At 47.1% G+C, this 21,294-nt stretch overlaps 1 protein-coding gene across 1 annotated transcript in view; it reads left to right on the plus strand.

Annotated features, from left to right (window-relative positions):
- Positions 1 to 21,294, plus strand: part of TNFRSF19 (TNF receptor superfamily member 19) — a 212,225-nt gene that overhangs the window by 48,819 nt on the left and 142,112 nt on the right. The window contains exon 3 of the mRNA XM_078657098.1: positions 2,406 to 2,516. Within this exon, the coding sequence (XP_078513224.1) occupies positions 2,406 to 2,516 (111 nt within the window). The remainder of the gene's footprint in view (positions 1 to 2,405; positions 2,517 to 21,294) is intronic.

The following is a 21,294-nucleotide window of genomic DNA, read 5'->3' on the forward strand; positions in this document are numbered from 1 at the left end:
TGCTATGCCCCATAGCTATGCGCGCCTTTATGTAGTATTTATTTTTCACTACCCTGACCTCTTCACTGTTACTTGATCTCTTGACCAGAGCTGCATTCCAAACCAAGTGTCTCCCAAGTTGGGGTTGAAATTATCTCACACGCCCTGGTCAAAAAATAATAAAGGCAGCTGACATTTCTAAGTCGCACAAGCTTACGTATCCGGGTACATTCTCCGAGAGCCTTTGCAGTGGGCGCCTGTCTCCATCGTTACAGGTCCCACAGCACCGACCCTCGGCGGCCAGGACACCTTGCAAAGCGCCAAAAATGCCCTGGATTGGCAGCTTCTGAGCGCTTTTTTGCATACAGTACAGTTATACATAAATTCAGTGGAGAAAAACAATGCGTGGATTAATGTAAACCCATATTGGTAACATAGATTGCATTTAATTCAGTTCAGCTGGCCTGATTAGCGCAGATTTAGAACATGCTATCCTATTGAAAGTCAGCAGGATGAGTCCGGGATGATATCTAGAAGTGCACCACTGACGTGCTGATTGGCTGTACATGAGAATATCATGGGGAAAATATTGATACACGAAATATCCTAGCTTCCCCATATACTTTCCTTCATAATAATTTGTGTACTCGTGATTTAAGCTACAGTATTTTTTCCTATTAATATTTTGTTAGAGAACTGAGATCTCCCATCGGTGTAATGCGAGTGCCACATGTCACATCCGCAGCAGCCCAGATTATTTAAGTGTCCTGGTCGTGGCCACGAGGTTTCCATCAGTCGCCTCTTCTTTCAAGCACTTCTCCCTGGTGTATGCATTAAGCTGCAGTCTGGTGTTGTCATCAAACTCCCACTGGCTTCACAGAATTTAATTTGGCGTTGGACTTTTACAAAGGCTGATAAAATACCCTCAAACATTAGGATGCCTTTTTAAAGTATTGTATTGTCCTAATTCACATATTTGATTCGATCATTTTCAGGGCTTAGAAACAAAGGTGAACGCTGGTAGCCTTTTTTAAACTAATATCACATATTCCGGCTTTAGGTATTTTCCGATATATCATGTCCCTTCCACAGTGCTTCCCTTCACTCGAGGAACAATGTGTTGGTGACTGGTTGCATAGTTGCCTAGTGGCCTTAGTACTCAACATTCTAGGCCATGACCTTTCACCTTTCCCAGTAGAAGAATCGACCTCCAGTGGCACAGTGAAGGGAAAGCACCTTTGGCTTAAAGGCCAGGACGGGCTGAAGGTGCCCTTTATGACATTAGGCTATGTGAATTCACCAAACTCGACGTCTTGAGTTTCCTCTTCATGTGGCATACCATACGGCTGTCAGGAAAGGTGCAGCTAAATTGTTGAACCCATCCCTATATAAAGGCTGCTGTATATTATGTCTCTCTACATTGGTCATTGCACTGTTGGTGTTTGTTAGCCAAAGGGGGCGTCAAAAACAAAGTGATGGATGGAATACATGAACTAATCTCCTCCACTGGCGATTGTTCGTGGCCGCACCTCAGTCCACCCGGGCGATTGTCAGTGGGCGAGATGAATTCAAGCATTCCATCCATCCACTTATTGTAGTTGAGGCCTTCAGTGCGATGGGTATTCCCACACGTGTACCCTGCTCACTGTTCCATTGGTATCAAGCTGCTTCTGGTTGGTGAGCCTTTATAAGGAAGAATCCGGTGCTAGGTTGCTTGTATTCCGGTGCAGGGAGGACCTGGCCTGGCAGTTCGGGCTGGACTGTTCCCATTGGAGCATGGTCAAGACTGGTTTACATATGGCTGGGTCCAAACTTATGTGGCATGGTGGGCCAAAAACAATGGATTGGAAACCGTCCAAGCGATTCCTAGTGGTTGAAATTAATTCAAGCATTCCATCCATCATCACCTTGTTGTTGTTGGCATTTATTAGCCAGAAGCATAAATAACATCAACTAAGGTTTGAAATATATGAAACACTTAAAACAAATAACTCTTCTTAAACCATTAAAGGCATTTATGTATTACAGTGAAAGATTTTCCTACTCAGTAAGACACTTCTGCTGCTATAGAGCACTTTACCGACTTTATGCACCGTTAGGCACTCTTGTGCCATTTCTATGACAATAATAAAAGTAACTCATTAAACTTTTTTCTACTCAGAGGCAGTATTCGTCAGTCGGACCAGGTCTGCTGGCCTGATTCTCAACCTTGGCTTCGAGTGGCGGGCAGGTAGGCCTGTTGCTTGGTGGGAAGTACTTGGAGCTATAACTTCTAGGAGGTCATTCACTTTGTCAGGGTAGAGCCATTTGTAGGCCAGCTACCTCTTACTGTAACGGAGAGCATTTTTAATGGTAAAATATACTGTTGGAAGGTTCTTCACAGACCTATAAGTCTAACTACCTTTTTCGTTTTTTTTCCCCTTTAGTCATGTACAGTAAATTGCGAGACTGGAGACTGCAGGGAACAAGAGTTTATGGACCATTCAGGGAAGTGTATCCCCTGCAAACAGTGTGGACCAGGCCAGGAGTTGTCTAAGGTAAAGTACATTCTAGTTCATTTCCTTTCTATTGTTAAGCTGTATCAGTAAACTCTAACGCACTGTTTATATATTTTGGTTTGGCTCTTCTGTGACAAGTTTTACCCATAAATTATAACCTAGGCTATGTGGGCAAGTAGTTCTGCCCAGAAGTAAACATTCTCCTCATTGGTTCACCAAATGTTTACCTCAAGTGTGTCTGGCATGAGAAAGCCTACCAGAAGACCTACTCTACGATTGTGTTATCAGTGAACCTCGGTCCTGGTATGATTGTGCAGCAAAACTCTGCATTGTGAAATATGCCAGCTGGGCAGATAAACTCAAGATGGACTGAGATGAAATCCATCTTGTTGTGGCTGCACCTTCCTTCAAAAGAAGAGGGAGAACTTGCCAATGCTTGGCCTTGTCCAGATTTACAGATTAATTCATGAAGAACTTGTATGGGTTGCGTGTCTGTAGAAATGACATGTTATCACTGCATGGATCCCCACTGTCCCTTGGTCCTGCCAGTGTGCATATGTGTGCTGGACATCGGCGCGTGTCTTCCATGCTGCCCACCACCTAGAGCTGGGTCAGAGCCCCTTTGTCAGTTTCAACCATAGAGGCACAGGTTTATTCCTGAAGGGCAGCTGTTGTATGCCTCATGAAACCTTTGGGAATATTAGTAAATTGTTCTGGAAAACACTACTACTAGTTGTTTTAAAATGATGTATCTATTTAAATTTGTAGAATGTTAAAAAATATCTTTATCGTCAAGAAAATCTGACCAGTTTATTTATTATATGCAGGGAATTACTTTAATCACAAAGAATAACCCTAAACTTTTGTGCAGTTATTGCAGAGAACTAACATTGGAAATCTAGACCTAGCTATTTCGCAGGTAGTTGTAGTTCTCCCTATGAGTGGTCCTCTCTACAGAATCACACTTTAAAAACAGCCGTCTAGCTCTGCATTTACGTGGAAAGATCTCTGGGAATGATTGGCTCCAGAATCTTGGTGCAAGTTGATTTCTTTCTGAAGGGAGGAACCTACCTGAGGCATGTGCACACTGTTTGCCTAATTTCAGTGGCAGAAGAATGATGATCACACAATTTGATAAAACAAGTTTCACTGGACTGTATAAATAGCAAGTAAGACAATAAAGTGTCTCACAAGTTTAAAGGATGTCTAGAGCAAATCAACTTAAGAAAAGCAGGGTTAGAAGATTCTGCTTCACCAGTGTAAACTTAGAAACATCAGGTTTGGCAGTAGCGTGGTATGGCATAAGCATTTTCCTGGGCATCTCTTTACCCTACAACAGGGCACTGTTCTAATACTTTATGGTAGGATTCCAGAATCTTATTTCTGGTGAGTTGCATTCAAGAGTATGGCCGGGTTGAGCTCCCTTCTAGGTAGAAAGCAATAGTACACCTCCATATCTTGCTCTTTTGATGTTTACTCTTAACAAGCCGTTTAAATCTGTAATATGTCTGTTTAGAAGGTGACCATCAATAACACAGCCCATTTTGCACCACAAGCACACGAATCATTGCTTTAATGGATGGGTTGACAGTAAATGAGTAATGACTTTATTCTGTGATTTAGTGAGTCGAACCACTTCAATAGAACATACTGCAGCCTGCATTGAACCCTGTATTTACACCTTTCCACTTTGCTATGCACACATGCCTTACATACCATTTACAATCCAGTCTCTAATCATTTAAATCGAGATCTTGCTTGATTTGCAAAATATGATTTGGTACATAGCCATTATTATAAATTCCAGGTAGATTTGCAGTGTCCATTTCATTTTTTTTAAAAACATCTATATATATGGACAAAATGTGTATTATTGATTTTTTCTGTACCAAATAACATAGTGTAAAACCACGTAGTGGGAAGGATGTTGCGTGTCTCTAGTTCAGTAAGGGGTCCACTGGTGTCTCTGCATCTCCTATGGTATGCGATCAAGAGCATCTAAGATTCTCACTGTTTACACATCGATACGCACTTCTCTCATGCCTTTTGTCTTGGACTGCATGTCCGGGTAGTGTAATAGTCTTGGCTTCCCTGGCATGGTAATGAACATTGATTTACCAAAATGCCGGGGAAAGTGAAAATGACACCCCGCCCCATCAGGCTCCAGTGAGGTGCTGCTAAGGGTGTAGCGCAAGGTTCCCCAAAGTCGGTCTCGAAAGGCCAGATCCATGCCAGATTTTTAGCATATCCCCATTTAGATAAAATGTAGTTATCTTAAAAACCTGGCATAGATCTGGCTTTCCTGGATTGACTTTGGAGAACCCTGGTCTAGACCAAGGGTGAGGAGGGTGAACAACCTTTACAACGCAACTTTTACAACGTAGTGCCTTTACAACGCGGTATTTACAACGCAAACCATTCCAACGCATTGCGCTGGGGGGCGCTCTAGGATAGGGAATAGATTTAATTTACTATCCAACACCTTCCCTACTATCCACCGGGACTGGAGTTGGAATAGTAAATTAAACTATTCACTATCCAGCGCCCCAAAGCACTATGCGTTGTAATGGTATGCGTTGTAAAACTCGCGTTGTAAAAGCATGCGTAGTAATGTCATACATCCGTGAGGAGTGGAAATAAAGAAAGTGAACATCGCTCGTACCTTGCTACCTTTTTTTAATGGTACTATTTAATTTGATAATTTTTAGGCCACGTGCGGATGCCAATGCCTCCCTGTTGGACCTAGATTACCCAAGCCTACATATGGTAGCCTGGCACAGTAGTGGTCTACAGCTAACTCAAGGCGTTGGCTAAGTACTTACAAGTCTTACTCACAGTAACACAGTGATGAACCACTAAAATAAAGACACAACACCTCTGTTTGGAAAAATACCGTTACCTTTTATAAAAATAATATACTTTCTTGTTCTTGTTTAGAATAAAAGCAGTGTATAATTAATTTATACAGTTCTCATAGATTTCAAATCACATTCAATACTTTTCCAGGTCAATATATGAGATTCAAAGGTACATTACATTTGTGATAAGTGGCTATCTATGGTACAAAACACTATTCCACTATGAGGTTACAGATAGGAGATTGCACTCTACAGTTTCAATATGTTATTTAACCACTCTTAAGCAGGTACATTACCCCTCAGCTCTAAGCCTTCTTCTCAACTCAACAGACCTCTACCACAGGGGTGGATCTTCTCAGCATAAACCCCCAACCATGTGGCTAAAAGAAGACAAAGCAGAATCAACAAGGTTCCCCCCTGGTCAATTCACCGGCTGCACCTTACTGGTGGAGGTTCTACTTCTTCAATTAATAACAGGCTATAAGGGTTTTTACTAGTGAGCCTTGTAATTTTCCCTGCACACCGCTCTCCCCCTCTTATCTAGTTAGGAGATAGATTTTAAGTGGTCTGGGCAGTTCTGTAACTCAGTTCCTCGTATGTAGTTCTGGCGGCTTTCAAGTCAATTGCCTTGTTTTGAAATCCCCCGCTTTGATGTCTTTAGACACCCGATGCTTCCGCCTCCCGCTCCCTCTCTACCCGGCTTACTTTTAGGTTCTGGTCAATGCAGCTGGTGTTGCCCGGGTCACGCGGTGCCAGGGAAGTCTTCCCGCAGATGTCGAGGCGTGTCCGAGAAGCCTACCTCAGACCGAGGCGCTTCACAGAGGTGACCGATGCGGCGCTTCTGCCTCTTCGGTGTTACCGCTGGCTGGAGCTTTGCCTTGACGCACCTCCGATGACGCGACCGACCTCTCCTGACTCCGCCTAGCGCCCGCCTCTTCCGACGCGCTGGGTCCTTCTTGCCGGTTCCGGCTCTGCGCACCTCGTCCGATGCGACGGCGTTCCTCACCACCTCGCAGGCGATCAGCTGGGCTCTGCTTCGCTTCCCGCCTCTTCCGGCGCCTCAACGGAGCTCTTCAAATGACGAGGCAAGACAGCTGGGCTCTCCCTCTTCCGATGCCCTCACGTCAGGAAATGCTCTCGGCGGCAGCGTCGCTTCCAGGTAGGGACGTCAGCTGGTTCTGCCGCTTTCACCCACAGGGGAGGGTGTTGAACTGGAGCGCTGCAGTCACGCGTATCTTTGTCTGTTACCCCCTGAATTTAGGGTCAGTTAGCTTGGGCTGGGTCTCAATTGAACTCTATACCCACGACCTTCAGGATGGGTGGAACAGGTCCCTGGTAGCCACACTTCAGGGATGTCAGTCCTTAACGGACTCGTCGCAGAGTCTCTGATAACTTGAAGATGATTGCTGAAACAGTGGGGTTTGGTCAGCCAAGGTGGGGGCACTTCCCAGTACAGCGACAGCCGGCCCCGCAGGTCGATCTTGTCACAACTAGTGCACAATCCTCCTCCTCCAGTCGCCTCTCTCCACACTGGTCATTCCAAGAAATGCACAAAATGGCTGCTGGTCACTGGCCTTTTATAGGGTGGCCTGGGACCTGCAGAAGTCACTGGTTGCTTCTAGAAAATTCCCTATGTTAGCCTATGGCCTGTTTTCCAGTAGTGTCCGTTATGGCAGTTGGTGGACACCATTTTAGGTTTCTGGATGTCCCTAGATTTTCAAGGGGCCTGACTAGGCCTCACAGGTTATAAGGGAAAAATGGCGTCATCGCCAAGGAGCACCTAGCCCCCTGACAGCATTGAAAACTCCTGATGGACACATGTAAAAATAAAAATAGAAACCCTGGGAGGCTAAGGGGGACAAAAAAAAAATAAATCATGGTGGTTAGAGTCTTCCCAGAAGCAGACAGGTCTAACACACGTCCCCCCCAGCTGAAAGTGGGGAGAACTACCCAACCCCTTGGGAGTCCTCATCACTAAGGCGGAAATACCTGGATAGACCGTCTGCGTTGGCATGGTCCGCCCCAGGTCGGTGTTCCACCCTAAAGTCCATTCCCTGTAGGGAGATGGACCACCTTAGCAACTTGGGATTCTCCCCCTTCATTTGCATCAGCCAACGAAGGGGGCGATGGTCAGTCTGAACTAGGAAGTGCGAACCAAACAGGTATGGTCGCAGCTTCTTCAGAGCCCAAACCACCGCAAAGGCTTCTCGCTCAATTGTACTCCATCTCCTTTCCCTGGGGAGTAGTCTCCTGGACAGGAAGATCACGGGTTGATCCAGGCCCTCATCATTTAGCTGCGATAACACTGCCCCAATGCCATGTTCTGACGCATCCGTTTGGACAATGAATTCTCTAGCAAAATCAGGGGCCTTGAGAATGGGAGCGGAACACAATGCTTGTTTCAAGGTCATGAAGGCTCGCTGGCAAGCCTCCGTCCAGACTACCCGTCGGGGTTGCTTCTTGGAAGTAAGCTCCGTGAGGGGGGCCACGATAGTGCCATACCCCTTCACGAAGCGACGGTAGTATCCAGTGAGGCCCAGGAAGGCTCGGACCTCTGTTTGAGTCTTGGGGGGCTCCCAGGCGATGATAGCCTCAATCTTTGCCTGGAGGGGCTGCACCGTCCCTCTGCCCACCAAGTGACCTAAGTACACCACCGACCCCTGTCCGATCTGACACTTGCTGGCCTTGATGGTCAATCCAGCCTGTTGCAGGGCATGCAGAACAGCTTGCAGATGCTGCAAATGGTCCTCCCAGCTGCTACTAAAGACAGCAATGTCGTCCAGGTAGGCAGCAGAAAAAGCTTCCATTCCAGAAAGGACCCTGTTCACCAACCGCTGAAAAGTGGCAGGGGCATTCTTGAGCCCAAAGGGCATCACCCGAAATTGGTAGTGTCCCTCAGGTGTAGAGAAGGCTGACCTTTCCTTCGCCTCCTCGGTAAGGGAAATCTGCCAGTACCCTGAAGTTAGGTCAAAGGTACTTAAGTATTGGGCAGCTCCCAGCCGGTCAATAAGCTCATCCGCCCGTGGGATAGGATGTGCATCTGTTTTAGTCACTGAGTTCAAGCCTCGGTAGTCCACACAGAATCTCAATTCAGGTGTGGTGCCTGGTGGGGCAGCTTTTGGTACCAAAACCACCGGGCTAGACCAAGGGCTACCAGAAGGTTCAATCACCCCTAGTTCCAGCATCTTGGCGACTTCACTTTTGATGTTGGCCTTCACCTTGTCCGACAGCCGGTAGATTTTAGATTTCACAGGTGGGCTGTCTCCTGTGTCCACGTCATGGGTACACAGGTGGGTCCTACCTGGGACAAGGGAGAACAGGGGAGAAAATTGCTCCAGGATCTGGCGGCAATCATTTTGCTGTTCAGAAGTCAGGGTTGGCGAGAGAATCACTCCCTCCACTGATCCATCTTTTTCTTTGTACGAGAGAAGATCAGGGAGAGGTTCACTTTCTTCTTCCTCGGCTCCATCGGTCACCAGCATTAGGACAACCTCGGGCCTCTCATGATGTGGCTTGAGACGATTGGCATGCAGCACCCTGAGGGGCTGCCTCGGGGTCTTAAGATCCACCAAATAGGTAGACTTCCCCTTTTTCTCCAAAACCTCAAAGGGGCCTGTCCAACGGTCCTGGAGGGCATTTAGCTCTCCAGGTTCCATTACCCACACTTTCTGTCCAGGCTCCAGTTCCACTGGGTGAGCGTTGTGGTCATACCACTCTTTCATAACGGCTTGGCTGGCCTCCAAGTTGTCTGAAGCCTGCTTCCACAACTTAGCCATTTGGCTCCGGAAGGCCAGCATGTAGCTCACCACATCCTGGGGAAGCTTCCTGGGAGTCTGTTCCCATCCGTCTTTCACCAGGCTGAGAGGTCCCCTTACAGGGTGCCCATACAAAAGTTCGAAGGGGCTGAAGCCCACTCCCTTCTGTGGCACTTCCCTGTAGGAAAACAAGAGACAAGGTAGGAGGATGTCCCATTTCTTCCGTAGGCTCTCAGGAAGACTCCGTATCATACCTTTCAAGGTTTTGTTAAACCTTTCCACAAGACCATTGGTTTGTGGGTGATAGGGAGTAGTAAACCGATAGGTAACGCCGCACTCCTTCCACATGGCCCGCATGTATGCTGAAAGGAAGTTAGTCCCCCTGTCGGAAATGACCTCCTTGGGGAAACCCACTCTGGTGAAAATCCCCATCAGGGCCCTTGCCACTGCAGGTGCAGTGATGGTCCTCAGAGGTATTGCCTCTGGGTACCGGGTGGCATGATCCACCAAAACCAGTATGAACCGATGTCCAGCTGAAGTTGGTGGATCCAATGGCCCTACAATGTCGATGCCCACCCTCTCAAAGGGGGTGCTAACGACGGGTAGTGGTTCCAGGGGAGCTTTTAGCTTCACCCCAGTTTTCCCACTGGCTTGGCAAGACACACACGTCCGACAATATGTATCCGACGCCACTTTCATTCGAGGCCAGTAGAAATGGGGGACAAGCCGGGCAAAGGTCTTGTCCTGTCCTAGGTGTCCTGCCAATGGTATCTCATGAGCCAGTTCCAGTAGAAAGGCTCTAAAGCATTGAGGGACCACCAAGGCCCTGGATGATCCATGTCCAGGTGCCTTGGGCTCACTGTAGAGGAGTCCATCCTCCCAGTAAATCTGGTAGCTCCCTGCAATGTTTCCTGCTGCCTGGGCTTTGGCCTGTTGCCGCAGCCCCTCGAGAGTAGGACACTCTTTCTGAGCTTTGCAGAACTCTTCCCTGGAAGGACCTCCCTCCACATGCCATTCAGTAGGGATGGGTAGGTTTTCCAGGGAAGCAACATTCTCCCCTGTGGACTCCAGATCCACCTCCGCAGGTGGTCCAGTTGTCTCACGAGGTGGAGATGTCGAGGCAGGGTCCTCCGGCCTCCTGTCCTTCTCCTCTCTGGCAGCCGGCTGGGCCATTGTTCCAGGCTCCAGCGTCAATGAACTCCCCCTTCGGGCAGTCGCGGACCTTGTGCTGACACAAGTCCAGTCAGGGGGTCCCAGCATCTCAGAGTGAGTCTGGTATTCCACCCTCCTCCAAGCATTGTGCTCCATATCATTCCCTAACAGGCAGTCAACAGGCACGGCAGGGCTTACGGCAACTCGAAGTGGACCTGCAACCCCTCCCCACTCAAAGGGAACCTCAGCCACAGGATAGTGGCCCAATCTGCCGTCAGCCATTACGGCGGGATGGAGTACATCTGGGATGACCTGCTCCGGAGACACCAGCTGACTCCTTACCATAGTCATGCTGGCTCCTGTGTCTCTCAGAGCCTCCCCTCTACGGCCATCGATGGTGACCCACTGCTCATACTTAATGGTATTAGAGGGCAGCTGGGTCTTGGGAACCATCTCCTTATCTCCCAGGGACACTAAAGTGACACCCGCCCGCTCCCCTCCATTAACCAAAGGCATCTCCTCCCCGAGCACTACACTAGTGATTCCCGGGGCTTTTCCTCCAGTGGGAGGGGGTGGTCTTTTTGGGCATCTCACATCTCCTTTATAGTGTCCCACACCACCACACTCAAAGCAATGAACAACCCTTGGCTGCTGGCTTTGGCCAGGGGTAGGGTTGCGAGGGGGGTTACTCTTGGGGATGAATCCTCTGCCCCTTCCTTGCGAAGTATTTTGTGGCCCTTTTGAGAACTCCCTCTTAGTTTCCCCTCCCTCTTTCTTCTGGGGGGCGCCCTGTCCTTGCTTCTGGGAATTCCCTCCAGTCCCCTTAGTTGACACCCGGGTACTAACCCAGATGTCCGCCTCCTCAGCAAGCTTCCTGGGGCTGGTCAGCTTGCTGTCCACCAGATGCTGTCTTAGTTCGGGAAGACACTTCTCGAGTAGGTGTTCCTTGAGTATGAGGTCATATAGTCCCTCATAGTCTCCTACTTCGCTGCCTCTTACCCAACCCTCCAGGGCCTTCCTGGCGTAGTCCAAGAAATCTACCCAGTTTTGCGTGCCCAGCTTGTAGCTACCCCGGAACTTTTGCCTATATTTCTCAGGGGTCAACCCAAACTTCTTGAGCAGCGCTGATTTCATAGCCGGATAGTAGGTCTGTTCACTCTGGTCAAGAGCCAACAAAGTATCCCTGCCAGTGGGGGGCATGTATTTGTATAACCCACCTCCCCAGTGGACTTCCAGAACCCCATGGGCCCTTAGCGAGACCTCGTAGGCGGCTAGCCACTTAGCAATGTCGTCACTGGGTACATAACAAGCCATAATATCTTTTGGTAGGTACGGTCTAGGTTCTTTGATGTTGGTCTGGGTATCGCTGCCACCATTCTCTGATTTGGGGGATCCTCGGTTTAGGGCTTGTAAATCCATCTCTTTGATGGTTCGCTCATGTGCCAACCTCCTATCCTCCCTTTCCATGTCCATCCTGGCTAGTTCTATTTTCAACCTCCTCTCCTCCCTCCTATCTTCCAGCTCGGCTTCGGTTAAGCCCCTGTCTGAAACACTGCTGCTTGCCCTGGAAGGTAGCCTGGGACCTGTCAGAAGATTCCCTCTCCCCATTTGGTTCAGCAATGCAGCCTCAGTAACAGTGTCCCCATCACCCACTTCCATTTCTGGTTCCTCCCTTAGGCGAGCTTCTAACCATGCCCTTATGCTTGTCAGCAACTCTCCTTTCTTGGCACCTTTATTGAAAAATACCCCGTTCTGCTGACACCAATCCCTGAGTTGGGCCACAGTATTGGCTTCCAACTCTTTAAGATTCACCCCTAGCTTTGCCATGGTATAAAATTACTCACAGGGGAAAACCACGAAGTGACTTGAGGTTAACCTCCACCCACCACCAGAAGTAAATTTAGAAAAATCAAAAAGATAAATTAGGAGGGCCGCAGGGAGAAAACTCCAGGTGAGGTCTCGTGGTTGGCACTGCGTTACTAATAAGTGAGTGTAAGTACAAATCCGTGATCCCACCGCTGAAACACCAATTATGTTGGACCTAGATTACCCAAGCCTACATATGGTAGCCTGGCACAGTAGTGGTCTACAGCTAACTCAAGGCGTTGGCTAAGTACTTACAAGTCTTACTCACAGTAACACAGTGATGAACCACTAAAATAAAGACACAACACCTCTGTTTGGAAAAATACCGTTACCTTTTATAAAAATAATATACTTTCTTGTTCTTGTTTAGAATAAAAGCAGTGTATAATTAATTTATACAGTTCTCATAGATTTCAAATCACATTCAATACTTTTCCAGGTCAATATATGAGATTCAAAGGTACATTACATTTGTGATAAGTGGCTATCTATGGTACAAAACACTATTCCACTATGAGGTTACAGATAGGAGATTGCACTGTACAGTTTCAATATGTTATTTAACCACTCTTAAGCAGGTACATTACCCCTCAGCTCTAAGCCTTCTTCTCAACTCAACAGACCTCTACCACAGGGGTGGATCTTCTCAGCATAAACCCCCAACCATGTGGCTAAAAGAAGACAAAGCAGAATCAACAAGGTTCCCCCCTGGTCAATTCACCGGCTGCACCTTACTGGTGGAGGTTCTACTTCTTCAATTAATAACAGGCTATAAGGGTTTTTACTAGTGAGCCTTGTAATTTTCCCTGCACACCGCTCTCCCCCTCTTATCTAGTTAGGAGATAGATTTTAAGTGGTCTGGGCAGTTCTGTAACTCAGTTCCTCGTATGTAGTTCTGGCGGCTTTCAAGTCAATTGCCTTGTTTTGAAATCCCCCGCTTTGATGTCTTTAGACACCCGATGCTTCCGCCTCCCGCTCCCTCTCTACCCGGCTTACTTTTAGGTTCTGGTCAATGCAGCTGGTGTTGCCCGGGTCACGCGGTGCCAGGGAAGTCTTCCCGCAGATGTCGAGGCGTGTCCGAGAAGCCTACCTCAGACCGAGGCGCTTCACAGAGGTGACCGATGCGGCGCTTCTGCCTCTTCGGTGTTACCGCTGGCTGGAGCTTTGCCTTGACGCACCTCCGATGACGCGACCGACCTCTCCTGACTCCGCCTAGCGCCCGCCTCTTCCGACGCGCTGGGTCCTTCTTGCCGGTTCCGGCTCTGCGCACCTCGTCCGATGCGACGGCGTTCCTCACCACCTCGCAGGCGATCAGCTGGGCTCTGCTTCGCTTCCCGCCTCTTCCGGCGCCTCAACGGAGCTCTTCAAATGACGAGGCAAGACAGCTGGGCTCTCCCTCTTCCGATGCCCTCACGTCAGGAAATGCTCTCGGCGGCAGCGTCGCTTCCAGGTAGGGACGTCAGCTGGTTCTGCCGCTTTCACCCACAGGGGAGGGTGTTGAACTGGAGCGCTGCAGTCACGCGTATCTTTGTCTGTTACCCCCTGAATTTAGGGTCAGTTAGCTTGGGCTGGGTCTCAATTGAACTCTATACCCACGACCTTCAGGATGGGTGGAACAGGTCCCTGGTAGCCACACTTCAGGGATGTCAGTCCTTAACGGACTCGTCGCAGAGTCTCTGATAACTTGAAGATGATTGCTGAAACAGTGGGGTTTGGTCAGCCAAGGTGGGGGCACTTCCCAGTACAGCGACAGCCGGCCCCGCAGGTCGATCTTGTCACAACTAGTGCACAATCCTCCTCCTCCAGTCGCCTCTCTCCACACTGGTCATTCCAAGAAATGCACAAAATGGCTGCTGGTCACTGGCCTTTTATAGGGTGGCCTGGGACCTGCAGAAGTCACTGGTTGCTTCTAGAAAATTCCCTATGTTAGCCTATGGCCTGTTTTCCAGTAGTGTCCGTTATGGCAGTTGGTGGACACCATTTTAGGTTTCTGGATGTCCCTAGATTTTCAAGGGGCCTGACTAGGCCTCACAGGTTATAAGGGAAAAATGGCGTCATCGCCAAGGAGCACCTAGCCCCCTGACAGCATTGAAAACTCCTGATGGACACATGTAAAAATAAAAATAGAAACCCTGGGAGGCTAAGGGGGACAAAAAAAAAATAAATCATGGTGGTTAGAGTCTTCCCAGAAGCAGACAGGTCTAACACTCCCCCAGACAGGGCGATGGCACAGAGCAAAACAGGGGTAGCAGCTTTTACACCCGGTTTCCCTTAATTGACACCCACAAGCATACTAACCCTAAACATAGTTTCAAAGTGCGGACCGCCGCAAGGGACAGCTAGACGGGGCAGCTCAGGAGTCCATTTCTAATTCCATCGAAACAAGAGATGCTGGCTGGCCGTGCTTGTCAGAAAATAGCAGCGACAAATTTACAAAAATAGACCTAGAAGGGCTAAGGTAGAGGAATGGAGGAGATGTAAACAGGGATTGAAAGACTGAAAACAAACACCAGGGACTCGCGGAATGGAGACCTGTAGCCAAGAGGAGAAATAGTGCCTGGTGTCACTGGGGAAATCCGACGGCCACGAACGGGGTGGGGTGGGTGGGATGGGGTGATGGCGTGGGGGGGGGAGGGGACTCTTCCAGCAGCTGCTTGCTTTCTTTCAGAGCTTTATGCATTCATTGAGCTTGTCCAAATTGACTGTCAATTTTCAGTGTATGGATTTGCCTGTATCATATTCTAGAAATCAGTTCTGCATAGCCCTTCTGGTTCTAAGTGAGTTATGTCTTCCGGTCCTTTCATGGATATTGTGGGTGACTGACATGTGGTGGAAAGAGTTTGGATTGAGTTGGCAGTCTCACCAGCCCACGCCTCCTCCTTCGTCACAGACTCTACTGCACCAGCTGCCAGTGGAACGTGGCTCAGTTAACATTGGCCTGAAACACTAGGAAATAAGGACTATTTTACAGTTCTTTTAATTGATTTTGTCCTATACCTGGCATCATTCGTAAGTGGAAACAGACTGAACCAGATAATACGTGTGCAAACAGATTCATGCTTTGAAGGCGCCCTGACATTTTCACATTTAGACGGGATAATGTTTGGAAATAGTCAAAAAAATTGAGAGAATGTGGTTATTTTGTGTTACTTTGTATTTTTACAGCATAATTCTGTTTGCTATGGCCTAGTTGCGGTGTAGGCTTTCTCAATGGTGTGTTTCTGCTGGGGTGTTGACATTGTAGCAGAATACAATTTATTTTGATAGGACAGTGAGTGTGTTTGTATTTCAGTGCCTGTGTGTTCCAGGGTCTATTTAGCTACTTTTTATGTCTTCTGTACAGTTTGTATCTTGGAATTTATGTGTGCTCCATTGTGTACTCCATTGCCTTTCTCTCCCAGAGTCTCTGTCTTCTAGTGTGCAGCTGTTATCTATCATTTATTTATTATTTACCATTTATCAACTTTCAGCTGTTGACTTTTATCTCGGAAAGAGAGCTAATCTCTTATCCTGGACATTCTTGCTTACAACCACAAAAAAGCTTCCCACATTATCAACCCACCAGCTACAGATCAGCCAACTCACACGGTGACACACAGGTGCCACTGGGTGTCACGATTACGTGTCCCATCACATGGTCACGCGATGAGGAGCCGAAATCACATAATGACAGGAAAAACAAAATGAAAACCACTGTAAACGGTAGATTGCCAGCTCATTTTCGGAGGCAGTATCCATCGGATGTTCATTAATAGGTGTGAAAACACCCCAGAACATCGGCGATAGCCTCAATAACCAGTTGTTAGGTTTTTTTGGGAGGAGTATGGGGGTTTAGGTAGCTCTCCATATGAGGTCCCGCCCCCGATGGTGACATTAATTTGTAAGTTGGCAGGTATGTAAGTAACAACTTCGCACTCGCCATCACCCAAGAAACAAGTTCTCACCCGCCAAGATTCAGCATCAACTTTAGGTTAAGATGGCTTCCATCTTCCTTCTCCTACAGCCAGAACTAGCCCCATCATCCTTAATATCAGACACGTTGCTTAACTGAACCATTTCTCTTCCAACAAATGCTATCTACAGTCATGAACCAATTATCCAAAATTCTACAACTATCTGCAGTCATGAACCAATTACCCAAAATTCTGCAACTGACAGTGTGGGCTAAGAACAAGGGCGCACTGGTGTAATATCAGGACAATTCAATTAGCATACTCTCACACTCAACTTTAAGTGGTCACACTGCCCCAGGGCCACGCTCATGTAAAATCCAATTCTAGAAAAAAAGGAGCTTGTAAAAGTCCATTCTTGATTTGTCTTGCCAAAATTTAAAGAATAATACTGTTCATTCCTTAATTATCATCATAATTAAGGAATGAATAGTATTATTCTTTGAATGTTGGCAAGACAAATCAAGGATGGACTTTTACATGCTCCTTTTCTTCTAAAATTGGATTTTTCATGAACCAATAATGTTTGTTGAATGTTCTGTAAATTTAACAGGGCTGTCAATTGGCCACTTTGGTGAAGTGGTGTGGCTCACTGGTTAGAGGCGGCAGACCCGGAAGCAGAGAACGGCCCGGGACCAGGGTTCAATTCCCGACGCGGCAGGGTCGTGGACCAGGGTCAGCGGACTCGACAATTCTCGCCTCGGTGCCTACTCTAACCAGGGATCACACTCGGCAACTCTGGGCATTAGCTTGCCTCATCTCTACAACGGCCCCCCACATTCGCTGGGGATGCCTGGTTTCACCTTGGAGATACCCAGTAGGGACCATCTCACAGGGATAGCCAGGACGGGTTCCCCAGTGGTCTACAGCGCCAGGACGCCTCAGGGCAGCAGTGCGCTTTACAAGACACATACATTTACATTTACATTTACTTCCTGCCATGGTTGAATTAAGCTAACCAATGCACACAAGGGGCATTTTCGGGGTCGAGGGGTTTACGTGTGTTTCTCAAGTGTCTTGTTTTATAAGATACTTAAAGGCATCCTAACAAGTGCTTGGAAGAGGGTTGCTCAAAACCACTTGAATGCTATGGGGATTTTTCCCCTGTGCTGGAAAAGCCAGAACATCATTGTTCATGACGAGCTGGGCTCGTCATCAGTGTAGCAAGAGGCTACTGCATGACGAGCCCAGCTCATCATGAGCGTGGAAGGGGTTACTCAATGCAAAGACGGTTCTTAGGAACTGCTGTTAGGACATTATGACTAAAATATAGATAATCTCACATTTGATCTTTATCCATACTTTTATTTTGATTTCTTGTGTCCTAACCCACTTACAATTTCCGGCTGATTGGCTTCCACACGAGCACAGCATTGTGGGTATACATTTCATCTCATTTGCAGCCTGTTACAGTGGATAGCCAGATCATTGTCAGATAAATGTCACAATGCACGGTGTCAGAGTGAAAGCTGAAATATGATACGTGACCCTTGCCCCTTAACCTGTCGTTCCTTTCAAGTCACCCCTACGTGACAAGGTGAAGCAGCAGCCGTCAGCACTTCAACGCCGCAAGCTAGGACAGGTGAAAGGTGACAGCTTGCACCTGCACGTCACACTGCCTTAGTAATTCAACCAATTGTCTACACGTGGCTCTGCTTAACAAACACATGGCAGGGTTCCTAACAATGTCTGTCAGTCTGGTTTATAATGTGTTAGTTGGATTGGAATATGTCCTTAGAATCACAAGAACCCAGTAGGAATACTTGTGATATTCCGCTAGTCTGCAAAGATGGCTTTGTAAGTTAAAAAGCTCATTGCTGACATCTGCTGTGATCTGCAGATCACAAGTTCAAATCCTCACATTGTCAACGCAGCTTTCCTTACTTTAATTGTCAGATTGAGCGCTAGAAAACTATGTATATGTGCTCAGAGTGCGTAGAAACGATACTGCGGGAATGCAGCGCTATGTTTATTATACAACAACCAATACGCCTATAACTGACCAGAAGTGAGATCACATTGCCCTGCTGTGAATTGATAGAGTAATTCATCTCATCCCCGGCCGTCTGCTTACAAGTTGCAGCTTTTACAGATACAAATCCAGCATAGGCCGAAGTGGGACAGGCCCGGCGGCCGCTCCGAGGGCAGAGGAGGAAGGCCGAGATTGAAAACAATTCCAACAATTGTTAAGCAGAAACCCTTCCCACTCTCTCCTTGCGAGAGCTGCTGTTTCTTTATTTACTCTTGCAACAGATGCTCGAGGCACTGTTACCAGGATGGAAAGACATTAACACTGTGCACTCAATCCTTTAAAGTTCCTAACGAAAATAGTGTGAACAGCCGTAAGAACCGACTCAAACTCGCCTCTGTCCCTGCTTCCAAACATGAACATTTTTCGTCACAGTTCTGAGTTAAAAAGATATGTGTCCTTACTCTTCCTTTACTGCTTTTGACGAATTATCATATTGTTTTACGTACTCTGTTTAAAGTGTATTTTTCGACCAAATCTTAAAATGGTACAACTCCCGAAGCTGTTTCCAAATGTTATTTATTGTAGCTCTGAAATAATGACTCGTGCGTTTTGCTATCAGGACGGGGCAATCCTTTTAATCCGCCGGGCATTTCCCCGGTGGGCTGGAGCCTTTAGAGGCCAGTTTTAAGAGCCCATGGCCTGCTGGTGCCTCTGTCACTTCCCCCAGGTCCCTGAGGCTAACTGCAGCAGGCACGGGGAGGGTTCAGGAGAGGGGGGTGGGAAGGTAGGGGAAAGCAGCCAGAGAGAGAGACAGTGGCATAGCATGATGACACAATGGGAGTGAGCCTGGTTTGAGCAGTAGTGTGGGTGGGGCCACAGGGGCAGTTGCCCCGGGCGCAAATTTGTAAGGGGCGCAAAAATATAAACATTTCCATAAAATCTAATAGATGTGCTTGGGGTTGAGGGTCTCCATACTAGACTGGTGGAAGGGACTCGGGAAGTGCTAATAGTCCAACCCACGCAACGCCGCTGAGGTTGAGCATCTTTGCCAGTGTTGCTTCTGGTTCCCCCTCCGGCCCGGTGTAATTTTCAGCCATGGTTCGTGCTGCTGTGAATAAGATCGCATTGGAAAGGTGCGACCCTCATGTTAAGGTTACAGAGACCCTGCCCAACACGTTGTCTGGCCCATGCATTTCAGTGTAGAGTTTAGACTCCCAGAGGAGCACAGGGCGATGGGTTTGATGTGCACTTGGAATGTTTCCCAGAAGTGATGACCTCCCACATGACTGCTTAAAACGGCAACAGTCAGGTGTTGATTTTACTTCCTGTGTGAACACCTGCAAATGTTAAACTTCTTAAAGATGAAATGGAAGAATGTGAAAAATGCCGCGTGTACAATTCCGAACAAACACTCCTTTAAAGTAGAGTTTCTGGTGAAAGCCTGATAGTTCCCTTTCGGGTACCTGCTAAAGTTCTTGGCAGAATGTTATTTCATGCTGCCCATGCTCCAGCATCTCGGATCTAGGAAAAATACTCTGACGCATCGGTGCACGCTCTATGAAATGTGTATTGCATGTTTGCTTTACCACTTCATTGACTGTGGGGCAGATTCACAATGACCCCCCATTCTGTGACTTGCTTAGATTGCCAACCCCTTGCGGATTCACAAATCTGCCCAGGAGTGTGCATGTAAACCACAGCAAATTGTACATTTCCAAGCCTAGCGCTGATGCCCTATACTCACTTCAGTGGATTGTCAGGATACTGACAATTGCAGGACCAAATATTGTGGAACTGTGCAGTAGTATTTTCTTTTCTTCCCTTGTAGAAACCCATTCACTCTCCCTCCATGAAATATTTCTTGCTAAATATTTTCATTTGCATACTGACAATCACTGTTGCTCTTGCATCATAGTGCATTCTCTATTCGGGTGCCCCTTTTGGGCGGGTCTGGGAAGGATTGTGTACGCTTTTCTATCCTCAAAAGTCACCTTTGCCTCTCTTGTGTATGGATAAACATGCATGAGTTTCAGAGAGGGAATAGAAATGGAAAATCTTTGAATGCCTACAAACGTTTGAGTCTTCCAGGCTGTTGCAGGGTTTATGCACGGTCACTTATGTTCCCACTACTAATCCTGCGATGGCTACCATAAAATCAGGCATAGACGCTGATATTACTCACTAGCGTGCAAGATTTGCGGTGAGAAAAGTTCGCAATCCTGATACATTGATTTTAAATGCATTCAAGTAACGCCTTAACTGAGTGAGCAAAAATGTTTGAGGAACCTAGCTATTTGTCATCAGCTTTTCCACCCCCAGCTTTCCAGTTAGTTTGAAGACGACTAATCAATGTGTTTTCTTGAGCACACAACAATTCCTAATGTACTCCCTGATGCTCAAAGTAATCGCTAACCTCATCCTTATTACTCTTTGGTACCCACTTCTTTTAGTTCATTCTGTGGACTGAAAATGCACTGGTTGACTATCCTTTGTCAATGCTCTGATCCTTTTAAATGTATCCACATCTGCCTCAATTGTACCAGTGAAAGGCCTTTACACTACTTTTGACTCGTGCCATTTACAATGGCGCCTTTATATATTTTTTCATTTCACCAGATTTTGGCGTATAAGATGCCATGTACTGTGTGTGCGCACTTTGTGGCAATGTGATGTCTTCTCTTGATCCTGAAGGACAGTGCTGTTTGAAAAGAATTAACAACACCAAAGTGTTGACCTATTTTCGCCAAGTGGCTCTTAAAATCCATGATATCTTTAGGAAGAGAGCAACGGTTAAATTGCAGTTGTTATCAATTGGTGGTCTCCTACTAATTGAAATGTAAGTGTTGTCTTAATGCTGTGTGCTAAAAAATCTAAAGTCCACAGAAGGCAAAAGTAACCTTCAAAAAATAGCCAAGGACAAAAAGACAGAAATCACAGACCAGAGTTTTTCTGCAACAGGTGATCAATAACACGGACCGCCAGGCCTCTGTTCTTTCTATAAATCATTGCGAGTCAACTTTCCTTTGGATGCTTATGCGAAAAATAAATGATTCCTGTTTCTCTTCCCTTTAGTTTAATTATGACATATTGCTGTGTATGTCTTTGAAACTGTTTCTCCTCTGGTGTTTATGTGCACTTCTCTGATGTAGTGCTGTCTATGGTTACAGAGAGGTCCCCAAATGATTTTAAAACCTCCAGTTTGTGTAGAACGTCAACTTCCAGAGAAGCAAATGAAGCAGTTTGCAATGTGACTATGAAACATTG

This window comes from Lissotriton helveticus, chromosome 8 (assembly GCF_964261635.1).
Source record: "Lissotriton helveticus chromosome 8, aLisHel1.1, whole genome shotgun sequence".
NCBI lineage: Eukaryota > Metazoa > Chordata > Amphibia > Caudata > Salamandridae > Lissotriton > Lissotriton helveticus.